At 41.2% G+C, this 18,457-nt stretch overlaps 1 protein-coding gene and 1 pseudogene across 2 annotated transcripts; one reads left to right on the forward strand and one right to left on the reverse strand.

Annotated features, from left to right (window-relative positions):
* Positions 1–1,243: 1,243 nt before the first annotated feature.
* LOC120046561 lies at positions 1,244–2,543 on the forward strand (annotated as a pseudogene).
* A 3,360-nt stretch (positions 2,544–5,903) lies between these two features.
* On the reverse strand, positions 5,904–14,747 carry LOC120046562 (glutathione S-transferase omega-1-like). Of its 2 annotated transcripts, none has more exons than XM_038991906.1 (7): positions 14,597–14,747; positions 14,446–14,497; positions 13,583–13,691; positions 13,240–13,462; positions 11,493–11,594; positions 6,903–7,009; positions 5,904–6,458 (listed from the first exon to the last, which is right to left on the reverse strand). In XM_038991906.1, exons 2-7 carry the CDS (start codon positions 14,471–14,473, stop codon positions 6,308–6,310), a joined length of 720 nt encoding a protein of 239 aa, XP_038847834.1. In that variant the 5' UTR covers positions 14,474–14,497; positions 14,597–14,747; the 3' UTR covers positions 5,904–6,307. The 2 variants fall into 2 exon arrangements, with proteins under 2 accessions (XP_038847834.1, XP_038847833.1); XM_038991905.1 differs by having other exon boundaries at positions 14,446–14,501.
* Between the last annotated feature and the right edge of the window lie 3,710 nt (positions 14,748–18,457).

The following is an 18,457-nucleotide window of genomic DNA, read 5'->3' on the forward strand; positions in this document are numbered from 1 at the left end:
CCTCCTCTGACCAATCCCACAGATGAAGAGGTGCAAGTTGAGGTATGTGCGAACCTTCTGACGAGGATTTTTTTTTAGCTTTTTCCTCGATGCTTACATCAAAAAGACGTCATGAAAAATATGTGTTAATCTGGTTGTGATCTGGATAAAAGACGCCCCGATGAGATTTCAAATCGAAAAATACGTCTTTATCATGTTTTATGCCCACTGGGTGGTGTATGGTTGTAGGCAGTTTATATTTGTCATGCAGCCAGCTATTGTAATTTTGCAAAGGTCTTTGTTGAACTGTTTTCCATTGAGTCAATGTATTTTGTTTATACCCATGTAAGTCATATGATGTATACTGTAGTCATAAAGATGGGCCCTATTTTATTGAAAAATACAACAACTATAGCCTTTAACTGTATTTGACAACACCACTTCACATCTCTTTTATTCTTAGAAATGTGCGCTGCATTGTAGGCTATTCTGTTGAAATGCAGGCCAAATTATGGAAAATAGCCAAATAAAGTCAGTCATGGGAGAATTAAAAATAAAAATGACAGGGTATAGGCCTACAATGTTTGTCTCCATTATGTTTTTCCTGGCTCTACAACTTTCATACCTTTAGTCTGAGGGAGATTTCAGGGAACAGACTAAATCCACTATTAATTAACAACTTTCATTAGTCAAAATGACACAACTTCAGAGCATATAGGCAGTTGTATCAATGGTAGGCTACAATGCAGTTTACAGGGGAAGTGCCAAATAGTTGTTCAACATCTCAAAGGCTAACAGTTTATTTGGCATTTCACTGTGCATGCTTGTAATTTTAGTTAATGTTGAAGTTCTATTAAAAATGTGTACATTTTGAAAGGGCGCTTCCATTCTCTTTATTTTGTGGTTCCTTCCTATCTACTGTAAACACAACCAAACTGTTTCATGAAGTAATTACAAGAGTCAAAGTTACATGAACTGTGCAGCTATTTATCCCTTTCAGGATACATCATCTGACCTAATACCCCACTACAATAGTGATTATCTTTGACTATCATTGACACTAAGTAAAATGATTTGGGCATTTGCCAAATCAGTTTGTAAGGCTTTTCCTTGAATCGTTTACTGGAGGCAAATTCTTGACAGATACAATGCAATCAGTGCTATGTTTGGTTATCGGAGAAGGTTGCATTCCCTCAAAAACACATTTTCAAACGGTTATCTTACTTCCTTCCAAGGCACACAGTTCAATATTGTGTCAACAGTGAGTCACTCTGCTCTCTTTATATTTAGAGGGGCAGACTGCTGCCTCAAGAAGGTTCACAGAGTTAACACATGGTTGTGTTTCATGATTCTACTGAATCACCTTGCAATGCACAGCAAAAAGTACACAATAGCAATACCCAACAGCAACTTGTTTGAAGACGTAAAAGAGCTCTCAAGCTGAATAGCTATGATATCCAATATAAAAGTTGCAATGACATTTCATAGCATATTTTTTATCTAATTGTTCTTCAGGTGTTGGGCTGAGGCATTGTCAGAGTCGACGAGATGCTGGCGTGAGGGGTGACACTGTGGTTTTGTCTCCTCCCTGAGGACTAGGGAGCCAGGATGCAGGGGGCCATAGTGCGGGTGTTTGTGGGAGTGGCAGCGGCCATCTTGAACCACCCGCTGCTGTTCCACCAGGAGATGACCACTCTCCCAGAGCAGGATGATGTGCTGCTGGCCCGCATGAGGAGAGGCTTGAGCTGGATCAAGTGCGGCTGTAAGAGGAGCAGCAGGACCCTGGCTCGAAGGATGGCTACGGCTGGTACTTCTGGAGCGCCATCTCGCTGGTCATCTTCTTCTCTATCGAGGTGTGTCGGCAGGATCTGGCAGACATGGAAACCACTACGCTGATGATGAGGATGGGTTTGTTGAGGGTGGATCCATCCATCAGTTCCAAGTCCCTCATGCTCGATAAGAGAGTCCTAATCAGCTTCTGTGAGAGATCAATCCACACCTCGGCCCATGAGAACTGGAGGTTGCAGGAATTTGTTGAGGGCTTCACTGAAGACCTGCTGAAGTCCCTGAGAAGTCTGTGTGACAGGTAGGCTGACATGGAGGTGGGGTCTTTGTGGGCATTGGGAGCATGTTTGAGTCGTGGAGGGTGAGCAAGCCCCTGATGTGGGTTCTCATCGTCCTTTTCACCCCACCGGAGGCGTACTCCTTCCAGCTGTGGTGCAGCCCCATCAGTGATGTGCCCCTGGACATGCAGGGCTGTGGCAGGATCAAGGTGACATGGATTGGGTAGAATGAGGATGGCTGTCTCTGTGGCTCTGCCAACCTGGGTGAAAACATGCTATGCTTGCTGCATTTCAAAAATTAAAAGCCCATAGCTGACCACATCCCGTACGACCTTATGTGCTCCAAGAACACGCCTTTTATGGCCAGGGACCAGGTCATGAAATGGTTCCTGATCTCTGTGACAAAAGCCTGGGGACAGATTTTTCACAAGTATGAGTTTGAGTACACTTCAGAACAGATAAAATGTTATTGGTCACATACACATGGTTAGAAGATGTTATTGCGAGTGTAGCGAAATGCTTGTGCTTCTAGTTCCGACAGTGCAGTAATATCTAAAAAGAAATCTAACAATTCCACAACAACTACCTAATACACACATATCTAAGGGATGGAATAAAAATATATACATATAAATATATGGATGAGCGATGACCGAACGGCATAGGCAAGATGCAATAGATGGTATGAAAATACAGTATATACATATGGGATGAGTAATGCAAGATATGTAAACATTATTAAAGTGGTATTATTAAAGTGACTAGTGATCTATTTATTAAAGTGGCCAATGATTTCAAGTCTATATGTAGGCAGCAGCCTCTCTGAGGTAGTGAAGGCTGTTTAACAATCTGATGTCCTTGAGATAGAAGCTGTTTTTCAGTCTCTGACCAAACAGGTCAGGGACAAAGTTGTGGAGAAGTACAGATCAGGGTTGGGTTATAAAAAAATATTAGAAACTTTGAACATCCCACGGAGCACCATTAAATCCATTATTAAAAAATTGAAAGAATAGGCACCACAACAAACCTGCCAAGAGACTCACGGACCAGGCAAGGAGGGCATTAATCAGAGAGGCAACAAAGAGATCAAAGATAACTCTGAAGGAGCTGCAAAGCTCCACAGCAGATATTGGAATATCTGTCCATTGGACCACTTTAAGTTGTACACTCCACAGAGCTGGGCTTTACAGACGAGTGTCCAGAAAAAAGCCATTGCTTATTAAAGAAAAAAATAAGCAAACACGTTTGGTGTTAGCCAAAAGGCATGTGGGAGACTCCCCAAAACATATGGAAGAAGGTACTCTGGTCAGATGAGACTACAATTAGCTTTTTGGCCATCAAGGAAAACGCTATGTCTGGTGCAAACCCAACACCTCTCATCACCCCGAGAATACCATCCCCACAGTGAAGCATGGTGGTGGCAGCATCATGGTGTGGGGATGTTTTTCATCGGCAGGGACTGGGAAACTGGTCAGAATTTAAGGAATGATGGATGGCGCTAAACACAGGGAAATTCTTGAGGGGAAACCTGTTTCAGTCTTCAGAGATTTGAGACTGGGACAGAGGTTCACCTTCCAGCAGGACAATGACCCTAAGCATACTGCTAAAGCAACACTCGAGTGGTTTAAGGGGAAACATTTAAATGTCTTTGAATGGCCTAGTCAAAGCCCAGACCTCAATCCAATTGATAATCTGTGGTATGACTTAAAGATTGCTCTACACCAGTGGAAGCCATCCAACTTGAAGTAGCTGGAGCAGTTTTTCCTTGAAGAATGGGCAAAAATCCCAGTTGCTTGATGTTCCAAGCTTATAGAGCTTATAGAGACTTGCAGCTGTAATTGCTGCAAAAGGTGGCTCTACAAAGTATTTGCTTTGTGGGGGGGGGGGGGGGGGTGAATAGTTATGCACGCTCAAGTTCAGCTTTGTCTTATTTGTTGTTTGTTTAAAAAAAAAAAAAAAAAATAGCATCTTGAAAGTGGTAGGCATGTTGTGTAAATCAAATGATACAAACCCCCCAACAATCTATTTTAATTCCAGGTTGTAAGGCAACAAAATAGGAAAAATGCCAAGGGGGGTGAATACTTTCACAAGCCACTATACCTATGAGATGAGCAAAGCAAGATTTGTAAACATTATTAAGTGACTAAGATACTGTAGAATAGTATAGAATACAGTATATACATGTGAGATGAGTAATGCTCAATATGTAAACGTTATTAAAATTACTAGTGTTCCATTCCTTAAAGTGACAGTGATTTCTAGTCTATGCCTATAGGCAGCAGCCTCTAATATGCTAGTGATGGCTGTTTAACAGCCTGATGGCCTTGAGATAGAAGCTGTTTTTCAGTCTCGGTCCCAGCTTTGATGCGCCTGTACTGACCTCACCTTCTGGATGATAGCGGGGTGAACAGGCAGTGGCTCGTGTGGTTGATGTCCTTGATTATTTTTTGGGCCTTCCTGTGACATCGGTGCTGTAAGTGTCCTGGGGGGCGGGTAGTTTGCCCCTGATAATACATTGGGCAGACCGCACCACCCTCTGGAGAGCTTTGCGGTTGCGGGCAGTTAAGTTGCTGTACCAGGCAGTGATACAACCCGACAGGATGCTTTCAAGTGTGCATCTGTAAACGTTTGTGAGGGTTTTAGGTGAGAAGCCAAATTTCTTTAGTCTCCTGAGGTTTAAGAGGCTCTGTTGCGCCTTCCTCACCACACTGTCTGTGTGGGTGGTCCATTTAAGTTTGTCAGTGATGTGTACGCCAAGGAACTTGAAGCTTTCAACCTTTTCCACTGAGGTCCCGTCGATGTAGATAGGGGGGTGCACCCTCTGCTGTTTCCATATTTGATATATAGGTATTATTTTTGTATATTTGTATTCTAGAGAAGACCACATAATACTTTATAGTATTAGTGTTTTTATGATCCAGTATTATCAGTTTTAAAATACTTGGCAACAGTTGCTATTTGACAAAGGGATATTCATTTTTAAGCAGTGCAACATAGTTTCAAAATACCAATTGAAGACTCCCTGTTACACGTCTTGGCTGTAATTCACCAAAAGATAAGAATGTCAGCAAAGGTATTCAGTTGACATTCCTTTAAATGGGTGCTACAGCAAAGGTATTCAGTTGACATGCCTTTAAATGGGTACATAAGATAACTTTAGTTATTCCATTCAGCATGAAAACCTTAGAAATGACACACATGTACACAGAAGCTGTTAAATTGTAAGGTTGAGGTAAATGTAACTGAAGGAAACAAATCCCCTCTGTTTAGTCTTTGTATAACTAAATGGCATATTGAAATTCATGGTTTGAAATGGATGCGTGGAATACACATTAAAATATAATTTGTATACAACAATATTTGTAATTTTCTTTTAATTTAAGTTGTTTTGTATTACCAGTACCTTTCATTTTTTTCTCTTTTAGCCCTCATTTAGACTTATCTTCCAAGAGACATTAAAATACAATTTAAAATACAAACACATTGTAACTTGCCTATTTTAACACAATGTACTTTTAGCATAGCTGCATGTTGCATTTGCAGTGTTTATTCATAAATCTTGGAAGGCATTCTTGGCAATTTGTATGATAGACTTAATTACTTGCGTTGTGATTTAGCTACGTGACATTACAGATTTAGCTAGTATTTATTTAGCTACTTGACAGACAAGACAGTGGCATTCATAATGCCACAAAGCGATTATGTCATTCCACAGTAGTACTCCACCCTCTATTCACAAACCTGTCCAAGTACAGTATAGGTTCATGTCAGGACTAGTGGTAAAAAGAAAATAATGGAGATGACTATCAAAAAAACTATTTAACTTCTAGATTTCAGTACACCAATATAAAAATATCAGACTCTAGTTGTGCAGTCTTTATTACATAAAGATATTCATATAGTTTACATGTAAAAAACGGTGTGTGTGGACAATGCATAATCGAAATCAACCATAAGACATGATTCAAATAGTTCCATCAACAATAGTTATGATCTACCACCTGTTCCAAACTACATAATCATTCTACATTGAATTGTGTCCATTCAAAACACTGGTAAATCAGACAATACATGTTCCATATGAAAAATAAACAGAAAATATATTTTACTTTGTAGACAGAAATAACCTTTCAGAAAAGTTTTCTATGAGATGCACAACTGCATTGACATGTACATCTGATGCCCTAATTACCTTAGCAGGAATATAAAATGAGAGTAATTTAAAAATCAGGAAACTGGACGGCCAAGAGTAAAGTGCCACATATCTACAGGCCATAGTCATAATTGGGTTTCCCGTCTGTGTAGGTCTTGTAAAATGCCTTGTAGGTCTCAGTGGGGAACATGGTGGCTTTGACAGTTTGATCCACGGACATATGGTCTGTCCACTTCTTCAGCTCAGGGGTACCATCCAGACAGCTGGGAATTAGAGATTAGACATGTATTTGCATTTTGGAAATGAGACCAATGAGTCCGTGTCACTCAAAGTGCACTTTGGTTGTGAACCAAACTAAATCTCACAAGCAAGAGGACTAATCGATCTCATAAACCCTATTAGAGATGCAATAATGTGGAGGACTTTGTTGACAGCTATTCTTACACTAGGGCCAGTGGTCACAAAGCATCTCAGACTAAGAGTGCTGATCTTGGATACATTTTGGATTTTTTTAAATCATAATGAATAAGATCATGTGGACAGGGAGGACATGATCCTAAATTAGCACTCCTTCTCTGAGACGCTTTGGGAATACGTGCCTAGGTCTCAAGAGTGTTCTACAACTCCCACATAGCTATGGATTTCTAGGGTTGAGATGCCTTAAATTGAAAGAAAAAATATATATTTAATTTAGAATGGATACATACTGCTTCAACTCAAAGATCTCCAGCCTCTCAAACCACGGCCACATCATGTAATCGATCATTGTGATTGCATTTCCACCAAAGAACTTGGACTTCTTATTGACAAGATCCTGAAAACAAAAGTTCATGAATAATGGCATCTTATTGTAAACTATTAAGACAATAAATTGACTTAAACTTTCAAAACATTTCAATCTGGATGTAATCAAGGTAAATCCCTAAAACAGTAGTAATATGTTGTTAATGTTTATATCTAGCAGGGTTTCTGCTAGCAGGTAATAGCCGGCTTTTGGCAGTAAAAAAAATAAAGCCTATAAAAACTAAATAAAATTGTCACCAGATAACCGGGAGAAGAAAAATCCCATTGCAAAACAAGGCTTTTTAACCTATTCATTGATGGAAATGCATTTTCCCAGTCATGGTTTCATTTGCATAATTTAGTAGAATTAAATTGGCGTGTGTGTGTATATTCTTTATGTATCTTATTTATCACACGCGCACAGCATACAGACAGATGCTGAGTGGAAAATCTGTCAGAGAGCTTTTATAAGCCCAATCATTGCACAACAATTCTAAACGCAATCATATTTTACAAATATTTTTGGCCATGATTAAAAAGAGCTGCTTTTTATTTCTCAACTGGTAATTGAAGCGTGCTTCCAATTCGCCATTCAAATGCTTAGGCAACAGTAGGCAGGCTTAAGTGCATCACACACACCACTTCGCAATGAGCTGGAGGCAGTGGGCATTTTGAAAACACTTAATTGTTTGAAACCTGAACATTTTACTACATATTAGGGCTGACCCCAATTAGTCGACTGGTCGTTAGGCTGTTGGTCGACCGAGATTGTTTTAGTCGAGCAGTAACAAATATATATTTCAGTGAACTAATTCATTGCGGAGACCTAGACTAAAAGCCAAAAAAAGCCATAAAACTTATGCTTGATCCGAAAATGTGGTTTGAGGCACCATATGGAGGGTGTGATGCAATTGCAGAGCCTCCAGAGGCATGCAGAGGCCAAATCGAGCTTTGTAGCGCATCGCCATGCGTCTCTCAAATTGTGTAGAATGTGGAGGGCTCTGTATAGTGCTGCATTGACATGATTGTGTTTATACAGAATGTACCGCCCAAACTCACTTCCTTGACAACAGCTCTATACTGCTCCATGAAGCGCAATAAGTATGAATGCCCTGACTTCTGCTGAGGCCATATCACCGTAAATGCTGCACGGCCAATGCAGATGTCAAATTGACCATGCAACCAGATCTCCCGCCAACTTGTGCACATTCATTGTTTCATAACTTCATTGTGTGAATTGTTTGTGTTTGATTGTTAGTTTATATCAATTCACCATTACATTTACCGTTAATTCCTATAATTTGTCATCTGCAATGTTTGTTGCTTTGGTTATGGTAATTATTTTAATGCATTCAATATTATTATTACAGTCTTCCCGTTCTCATGGTCTGAGTGGACACATTGTTTGCAGAGTGCACAACCTATCCTACACTTGTGAGAAACAAGTTCCATTTACGAGTTGTCAAATTTAGTCATTGTCTTTTGTTTGGAGCGCTCCTGTCAATGTTGAGTAAGGACGTGCACACATCTCTCCCTTTCGATAACCCCTCAGCATGAAAGCAAAAAAAATGGCATTCTCTGATCCAGTGGAAATGTCATAAAATAGGTCTAGCTGATTACTTCCTATCAGTGCTTGACTTGGACTGAAATAGGAACCGGTACTCATTTTGGGTGCTGGTACTGTTTATATTTAGGTGCAGGAGTTCCACAATACTTTTAAGCTAATATTCTATAAGAGGAACAGGAGCTCAAGCAGTAGAAAACTTGAGTTGCCGGTACTAAGCTCCGGTGAGCTCCTGCCCAAGTCAAGCACTGCTTCCTATCCCTTGTGCAAATAGCCTACAACTGTGTTTGTCCCAAGCTCACTGGCAGGGAAACTCGAGGGACCAGAATATTTTATACAATGTTGCTAGCGCAAGTGTCAGGGCTGGACCAAACTTAAGTCGATACAATGTTTCAAGTTCGTTGCTGACAGGCCATGTGTAGCCAATGTGATTTATAGGACTTTTATTTATTTTTAAATCAGGATATTTTCTACCTGCAGGCTGAAATGTTATTATTTGTTGGCTTTATGTAGGCTATTTCTACATGGTTGGCAATAGAAGTTACTTTTTAGGTTGGTATCACTTTCATTTAGATTTGAATAGAATTGACTAACCAGATGACAATGATTTTGAGATATGAAGACGTTATTATAAATTAAAATGTTTCTCACAAAAATGTACCATATTAAAACCATAACTGGCACGCAGATCAGTAGAAATGGTAAGAAATTGGCATTCAACATGAGAAAGGTTGCCGACTCCTCGTGTAGCCTATTACCGGCAACTTCAGGAGCGTAATGGCAGAATCTGCGAAAACCAGCAGGAGGAAAATAGTTGGTCAGGTTAAGTTTTTTTTTTCTTCTTCTGGTTATCTACATCTCTGGCGCCCTCGTGAGGCCTTTGCCTTATTTCACTGCATGCTTTGAGTACACCTCCTGGTAATCCGACTGGCCTCCCGGCTTTGTTGACTTGTTTAAAAGGTCTTGCTCACATTTGCGAACATAAAAGGTATTTAGCTCGTCTGGGAGGCTAGCGTCACTGGGCAGCTCGCGGTTGGGTTTCCCTTTGTAGTCCATAATAGTTTTCAAGCCCTGCCACATCCGAGGAGCGTCAGAGCCGGCGTAGTAGGATTCAATCTTAGTCCTGTATTGACGCTTTGCCTGTTTGATGATTCGTCTGAGGGCATAGAGGGATTTCTTATTAGCGTCCAGATTAGTATCCCACTCCTAAAAGCGGTAGCTCTAGCCTTTAGCTCAATGCTGATGTTGCCTGTAATCCATGGCTTCTGGTCAGATTTGCCAAATGGAGGGCGAGGGAGAGCTTTGTTTTCATCTGTGTGTGGAGTATAAGTGTTCTAGAGTCGTTTTCCCTTTGATTGCACATGTGACATGCTAGTAGAAATGAGGTAAAACTGATTTAAGTCCCGGCCACTAGGAGGGCCGCTTCTTGATGAGAATTATCTTGTTTGCTTATGTCCTTATACAGCTCTGAGTGAGTTCTTAGTGCCAGCATCAGTTTGTGGTGGTGAATAGACTGCTACAAATAATATAGTTGATAACTCTTGGTAGATAGTGTGGTCTACAACTTATCATGAGGTATTCGTAGATTGTCTAGTTTGTTTTCCAATGACTGCACGTTGGCCAATAATACAGAGGGTAGTGGTGGTTTACCTACTTGTCTGCAAATTCTTACAAGGCACTCCGCCCTCCGTCCTCTTTATTTTCTTCACACAGATGACGGGTATTTGGCCCTTGTCTTGACAAAGCAATATATCCTTCGCGTCAGACTCATGATATATAGATATATATATTTGTTTTTTTTCTTATCTAGCCTAGGCCTAATGGTTGTGTGAATTTGTGATCTGTTCCAGAGTCAGTTGGGCTATTTCTTTCTTGACAAGCTGACCAACAGAATAGGTAAAATGTTCAACTATCGGGGATAGTAGATTGACCTAGGTGGCGTGTCCATAAGGCTAAGCTAAGCTTTCCCTAAGTAAATTGAATTAAGATTGCCAAAATTATATAACCTAATTAGCATACTCCAAACTACACAGAAATAAATACAAATCATTCAAAATAGGCAACTAAAGCATGATTTGGCCACTAGCCTAGTTGTGGATTGTTTTAAAATCGTATTGACTACAGTCGGAAGGAAAGGCAGGTCGCAAATTAGGCAGTGTGCACACAGTAAATACCAAATAATTGTTGAGCTGCGACTGTCAGTGAAAAATAGAGGCCCAACCAGGCATATCGCAATATTTCAAAATTAAATCACGGGAAAACACAGTTAGGAAAGCAAATGGCTATTGCTGTAAAGAGAAGACAATGAAAAAAAAAGTGTATTTTAATTATAAATTCTCAATCCAATGCGTTTGACACATGGCCTATATAGCCTATCTTATTGGCACCAGCGGAGAGCGTCAGCCATATCCCCTGTGAGTGCGCACATTCACTCTATCATTGTTGGGTCAGTGCCACTTAAGAAAACTTTGTTTTTGGACAACAATTCCTTCCTCCAGTTTGTCAGTGTCAGCAGAGTAGGCTACCCTGCGATTTATTGTATTAAAAAATGTTCTGCTAATGTCTCCAGTCATATGAAGTGTAGTATAATTGCATGAAATGTGTTTTTCCCATGCAATGAAAATCTGATATAGCCCAGGCCTCTACTCATCACATTAGGCTATTTTACATAAGTCTGCAACTACAATGGAATGCATGGAATTTTTAGTGAAAATTTGCTTCCCCAAACATGAAACTCATGCGCTGCCTATGTATAGGCTAGTTATTTTGAGGTTCATTACTCATCTTGTTGGCTGAGGAAAAGCAAATGTGGACAGTTATTCTAATGTCTTCAAAGAGTGCGGTAAGGACACACGTCACGTTTCTCAAATGTCCAGTAAATTAAAATGCTGCCGATCAAATGTCCAGTGCCACATTATCATAACGGAAACCCTGGTATGTAGTGACTTACTTCATTCAATTTCACAAATTTCTCTTTCAGCTCCCCTTCCAGCACTGACATGTCTTCTCCATTGTTTTTCCCCAATGGTATCTTGTAGAAATATGGTGTTATCTGTAAAAAAATATATTTAGAATAAGGTAAATGTATTTGCAATCCAAATTGTAGTGTTGGTAAAGTATCTGGGTCTATATCTAAGTTCAAAAGCAAAAGACAAAGCACAAAAAAAAAAGAAGCTATTATTATGTAGTGAAGTTACGTAGACATACAGTGCATTCGTAAAGTATTCGACCCTCGACTTTTCCCACATTTTGTTACGTTACAGCCTTATTCTAAAATGTATCAAAATAAATCCACAATCTACACACGCACAATACCCCATAATAACAAAGCGAAAACAGGTTTTTAGAAAAAAAAATTACAACTTGGAGTCCACCTGTGGTAAATTCAATTGATTGGACATGATTTGGAAAGGCACACCTGTCTATATAAGGTCCCACATTCAACAGCGCATGTCAGAGCAAAAACCAAGCCATGAGGTCAGAGGAATTCTACGTAGAGCTCCGAGACAGGATTGTGTCGAGGCACAGATCTGGGGAAGGGTACCAAAACATTTCTGCAGCATTGAAGGTCCACAAGAACATAGTGGCCTCCATCATTCTTAAATGGAAGAAGTTTGGAACCACCAACTCTTCCTAGAGCTGGCCACACTGTGCAATCGGGGGAGAAGAGCCTTGGTTAGGGAGGTGACCAAGAACCCGATGGTCACTGACAGCGCTCCAGAGTTCCTCTGCGGAGATGGGAGAACCTTCCAGAAGGACACCAATCTCTGCAGCACTCCACCAATCAGGCGTTTAGAGTGGCCAGACGGAAGCCACTCTTCAGTAAAAGGTACAACAGCCTATTAAGTTTGCCAAAAGGCACCTAAAGGACTCAGACCATGTGAGACAAGATTCTCTGGTTTGATGAAACCAAGATTAAACTCATTGGCCTGAATGCCAAGTGACGCGTGTGGAGGAAACCTGGCACCATCCCTCCGGGGAAGCATGGTGGTGGCAGCATCACGCTGCAGGGACTTTTTTCAGCGGCAGGGACTGGGAGACTAGTCAGGATCGAGGGAAAGATGAACAGAGCAAAGTACAGAGAGATCCTTGATGAAAACCTGCTCCAGAGCATTCAGGACCTCAGACTGGGGCAAATGTTCACCTTCCAACAGGTCAACGGCCCTAAGCACACAGCCAAGACAATGCAGGAGTGGCTTCGGGACAAGCCTCTGAACGTCCTTGAGCGGCCCAGCAAGAGCCCGGACTTGAACCCGATCGATCATCTCTGGAGAGATCTAAAAATAGCTGTGCAGTGACGCTCCCCATCCAACATGACAGAGCTTGAGAGGATCTGCAGAGAAGAATGGGAGAAACTCCCCAAATAGAGGTGTGCCAAGCTTGTAGCATCATACCCAAGAATACTCAAGGCAGTAATCACTGCCAAAGGTTCTTCAACAAAGTACTGAGTAAAGGGTCTGAATATTTATATAAATGTGATATCAGTTTATTTAATACATTTGCAAAAATTTCCAAAAACCTGTTTTTGCTTTGTCATTATGGGGTATTGTGTGTACCGTAGATTGATGAGGAAAAAAAGTGTGCTGAAATTTTACAATAAGGCTGTAATGTAACAAAATGTGGAAAAAGTCAAGGGAATACTTTCATGGTTTCCTTTACAGAGTGTAACATATTATTGTATTGAGAGCTGAGCATACCTTGGAGAAATTCTCCAGCATCATTTTCTGTTGGGCCTTCTGAAAAGGATCAGCTGGGAGCAGCTTTTTGTCTGTGTAAACCTCATCCAGGTAGTCACAGGTGATTGGTGACTCGTAGATCACCTGACCACTCGAAGTCTCCAATGTCGGAACCAGGCCAAGAGGGTTCTTCTTAAGGAACCACTCAGGTTTGTCTTTCAAATTAATGTTGACAGTGTCATGCCTAAGGCAAAATGAAAAGTATCCTGATTAATCTTAGTGAAATTTATGGAGGCTATTGTGTAAAATGACAGTAACACAACACAAACTCCTTAAAATTGTGTTGGTACTGGTAGCAACTTACTTGATCCCCTTGGCATGAAGCACTAGTCTGGTTCTGTGGGCAAAGGGGCAGAACCTCATACTGTAGAGCCTGATTTGACCTTTGGCAACCAGGCCAGGAGCAGAGCTTCCTGTTTAATAAAAGGAAATAATGTCCACTCATTAAACCCAATAAAGACCTAAGATTTGGTTTATTGCAGATTCCTTACTTCTGCCGATAAACATTCACTGCCTGCTTGGCTATTCAGCATATAGCCCTAGCCATGGGATGTGTGTTCTACTCTTTCCCACTTGATCCTGGCTGTCATCATCAGATATGGTCATGTATTTACATGATCTTGTGAATAGAATGTTTAAAGCCCTTGCAGTGATACTGTGAACCAAGAGGCCTATAATCCAGTGACAGTATTTGTGTAGAACTAAGAGTACTAGGCTACAGGACGCACATCACGATCATGGTGACTTTGCAAAATGCCAGGACCAAATCAGGTCATACGTCAAGATATCTTGTAAAGTAAACAGCCCCTCCTTAACCAGAAGTAGATGGCCTATTACAATTGTTCCCAAAGAAAAACGTTCAGTTGGCATGACTGTGCAAAATATCATTTGAACCAAGCTTCCATTCCCCCTGAAATATGAAATCGTCAACTCTGTCCCCTTGAGATGGGACAAAGTTGAACATGTGCTCTTTGACAGAATATCCTATTTTAATAAATAGTTATTTTTGACAAACGTTACACTACCCATAAGGCACTCTATTTGTAGAATGACCAATATAATGAGTCAACGACAAGAAAGGGTAGAAAATACAGCTAACGTTAGCTCCAACGAATAGCCTAGCCATGACCAACACATGACAAATATATTTTAGAAAGTCTTTCTTACCTTTCGCAAAACATTTTTCAGAGGCCATGGCAGATGTGCAATTATTCAGTCTCTAACTGAAACAAAGGGACACATTCATGGACACTTCTTGTATACAAACATAAAATGCAAACACTCTTTGTTCACATGTTTTGTACAATTTTATACTTACCAAGGTATTTTCTTCAGTAACGTTCTATTCTGGTATTATTTTGGTAGGTTTTCGAAGTCTGTGTAGATTTGACAAGTCGAGTAACTTACTTCCCTGTGCGTGTGGAATTTAGAACTCGTCCTTCTTCTTTTTCTTCTTCTGCTTGTTCTTCTTCTGTGAATTTTGTATGGCGGTTGGCAACCAATTTTAAGGTGCATTACCGCCACCAACTGGACTGGAGTGTGGACCAGAGACAGGGAAGGTCTAAACCCAATATTCTCATCTCCCAAAGGAAACAAATACATAAATACTGTACATCCCCTGAAGATTTCCCCAGCAGTTCACTTAATATTGGCTCTTCAACCCCATTACTCAATTCTAATAACAATTTCTCCTTTTCCCTCCCATATTGCTTGCACTGAAAAATAATGTGTTCCACTGTCTCCATCTCCTCCTGACAATGATCACACCTTCCAGTCAGATGTTTTTCCACCAATTTCAATTTGCTATTGCGACTTGTGTCCCAGTCTCAGCCTTGTGACCTCCCTGCCACCACCTTTTCCTGGATCTTATACAGGGGTCTTCAATTTCCCTCCCTTTTCCACAACTCTTGCCATTTGTTTTTAACCACTTAAAAAAATATATATCAACCCCTTGGCTTCTGCTCTACTGCATTAGGATGTTTAAGAGCCTGCTTGGCGATAACACCCACCTCCTCATTCCCCTCTACGTGCTACGATGAGCAGCACAGGTGAACCCAAGAGCAGACTCAGACCAGGAAACAGAGATGAATGAACCAAGATATTTATTGTAACACAGGGAGAGATGAAGTGCAGATCCAGGGAAGCTCAGATGAGTTGTAGGAAACCAGATGTGGAGGCTGAGGTTGGAGTGAGCTGGGTTGGGACAGGGTAAACAGGTCCGGAGGGGAATCCAAGGGAGTGATGGTGAGTTGAATCCAGAACAGGGTACCGAGATGTGGAACAGGAGACAGGAACCAGAGTCAGAGCGGCAAAACTGCAGTGAGAGGAGAGACAGCGTCAGGCAAGGAAACAGGCACAGCAGGATCTTAAATAATAACAAATAGCTAGACGCATGACTGACTGAACAGCAATTACAATCTGGCAGAGTGGAAGTGGCAGGACTGAGTATTTGTAGAGGTCTTGATTATGGAACGGGTTGCAGCTGGTGAGGATACACTCTGGCTCCAGCACACCTGTCTCCAACCACACACAAACAGAAAGGGAGGGGGAGAGAGAGAGTGTACTAGAGGAGTGGATGCAGGTCAAGGAGACACCGGATGTCTTCTAGCGGGTGTGGCAGGAGCAGATGTGACATTACTCCCACATGAGCTGATACCCAGAGGAACATCACAAATACCCCCTTCTGTCTCACCCTATACAAGCACTGCGATACCTCTTACAATACATCCTATCTGGTCCGAGACAAAAATGTATTTAAGCTCATCAGTGCTGCACCGGAGTCAGAGCAGATGACTACCCTGTCTGGTCTCAGCTCCAATTTAGAAATCAACCAATGGTTTCAGCGCATGTAAGGGGTAGGTGTAGAAAGGAAGTTGTAGTAGCTAGTTGTTAGTGCAGGGTTTCTCAACAACTAGAAAAACATTAACGTTACAACTGTTATGAATTTGGCTGCCAGCTACAGTAAATATGAGCTACAATCTTAGATTAGATTTTTTTTTAAACAAGGGGTTGTTCGGCTGTCCCCATAGGAGAATCATTTTTAGTTTTATGTGGAAGGTTCACGGTTCAAGGTAGAACCCTTTGGGGTTCCATGTAGCCCAACCGGCCGACACATGGCGTTATTATTAATTTTACGTTGTTTGTCATAGCGCCATCTGGCGGCTGGTGGGCTAGGTTCCATGTAGAATCCTCTGTGGAAAGGGTTCTACATGGAACCAAAAAGGGTTCTTCAAAGGGTTATTGTATGGTGACAGACGAAGAACCCTTTTAGGTTCTAGATTGCACCTTTTTCTAAGAGTGTATGCCAGTTTAAGAGGCCTAGCCCCTTACTGATGAGGAGCCTAACCTGAGTGTTTTGTTTCTTTGGTGTGCTCAGGGTTTGACAAGCCAAATTGTTGAGTTTGTTGACAAGAAAACAGCCTGCTACATCTGTGGGGATTACATAGTTTTCCTGACTATGGAGAAGAAAATTACTCATGACCAAATATGACACAATACCAACAACATTCAGATAAACCTATCACAATAAATCTGTCTATTGTGCCATGGTTGTCTCCCAGAGCACAGAAAGGTCCTCTGACCAGGAAGTGGTCCATTTGACCTCAGAGGAGGAGGTAGAGGGTTACCCTATGGGCCAAGTATACCAAGATCTCCAGTCTGGTATGACCTTGTTTCACTTCACTCATGTTCAATATAACATGCAGCTTTATATAACTCAGAATTTTTTAAAATTAAAATAAAAACATTATTGAATTATACTGTGGCGAAATCCTGCACTTAAGTGCGCTGCCACTTTAAGAGCGCATGAGCAGTAGGAAGGAGGAGATAAAAGAGCTCGTTAAGCTCTATTGGGGAGGAGCTATTGATTGGCGTGACAGTTTTGGTTGTGTGTGTTATGCTGCAGAGTTTGTTTGTTTATCTTCAGCGTATGTGGTTGTACAGTGTTTGGAACAATCCTCGGTGTGATCGCTCGACGACGTGGTTGTTCTCATGTGGGACCGCGACGGTTATGGATCAAAGGGATTAGTAGCAACATTGTTGCGAAGCGTTCAACTACAACCCAACACTCCATTCGGACAGTCCGACTGTACACCTGCAACCTCAAGACCACAGCTAAGACCTCTCTTGTTCCCTTTCTCTCTTTCTCTTCCCGCTATGGTCCAGTGCTTTACACTGCAACCGACTCTATTTTCATAAATGCATTGAAGTTTCATTGGAGCTGGACTAGTGTGTATATGAACACCACACATTCATACCCTCTGCACTCCTTCCCTGGAAGAGAATACAAACTCTTGCAAATCCTCTGTGTGATGACTGGTTTCATTCGTTATTGTATGAAGTTGCTGTTTATTTGCTCTGCCATTATTGTGATATGAGGTATGCTTGGTGGGGTTACCAAGAATTGTGGAAGGACTGTGATGTGATGTGGGATCTATAGGGTGTGTATTCTTTTTTTCTATCCGCTGGCTATCTGGTCAACAGGCTACACTCTAGGCAGTCTCTTCTGTTGATGTGTGTGGGTCTGGTAGTGGTACTCTTGCTGTTCTACTATTTTCCTTTCGGCAGGGTTAATACCTGCCTGGCGCCCGAACAAAATCTTCTTTACCTTTCTCTAATTAATACCGCTACAATACATTAGTAGTATTGTTCTTAAGAGACTGAATCTTAAAATACCAAATCTGTGAGAACAAAGGAATGATAGCAACGCATTAGGTTTATGTTATAACCGCTCATAACACTATTAACCTGAGTATGTTGTAATTGTCATGTACAATGTTCAAATGCAGTGCCACTCGTGTTGGCTGGGAGGGGTGAGGACACTCCCTTACCTCAGGCAGCCAGACCATGATCACCACTGGCCTGAAAGATGGCTCTCTGTTCTGTACAAGACTCAGGTAAAGCAACGGGGTCAAGTCTGAATGCAATGCAGTGTTGAACACCAGAGAGCACTGTAGTTCATGGAGATGTGAAATTTGACACCAGCTTGACTTATTAACATTGGGAGAATGTTCGATAATAACATTTTACAATGTCTACTATTACAAGGAGAACCTTTCTCTTGTTATAATGCATTGGACTACTTTTATTTTTACATTTTCTTCTACGTATTTCTCTATGTCTCCATGAAGGCTGAAAATGACCGTTGCTGGCAAATCCCAGGAGAGTGTGATGACATCAG

This window comes from Salvelinus namaycush, chromosome 4, assembly GCF_016432855.1.
Source record: "Salvelinus namaycush isolate Seneca chromosome 4, SaNama_1.0, whole genome shotgun sequence".
Classification (NCBI taxonomy): domain Eukaryota; kingdom Metazoa; phylum Chordata; class Actinopteri; order Salmoniformes; family Salmonidae; genus Salvelinus; species Salvelinus namaycush.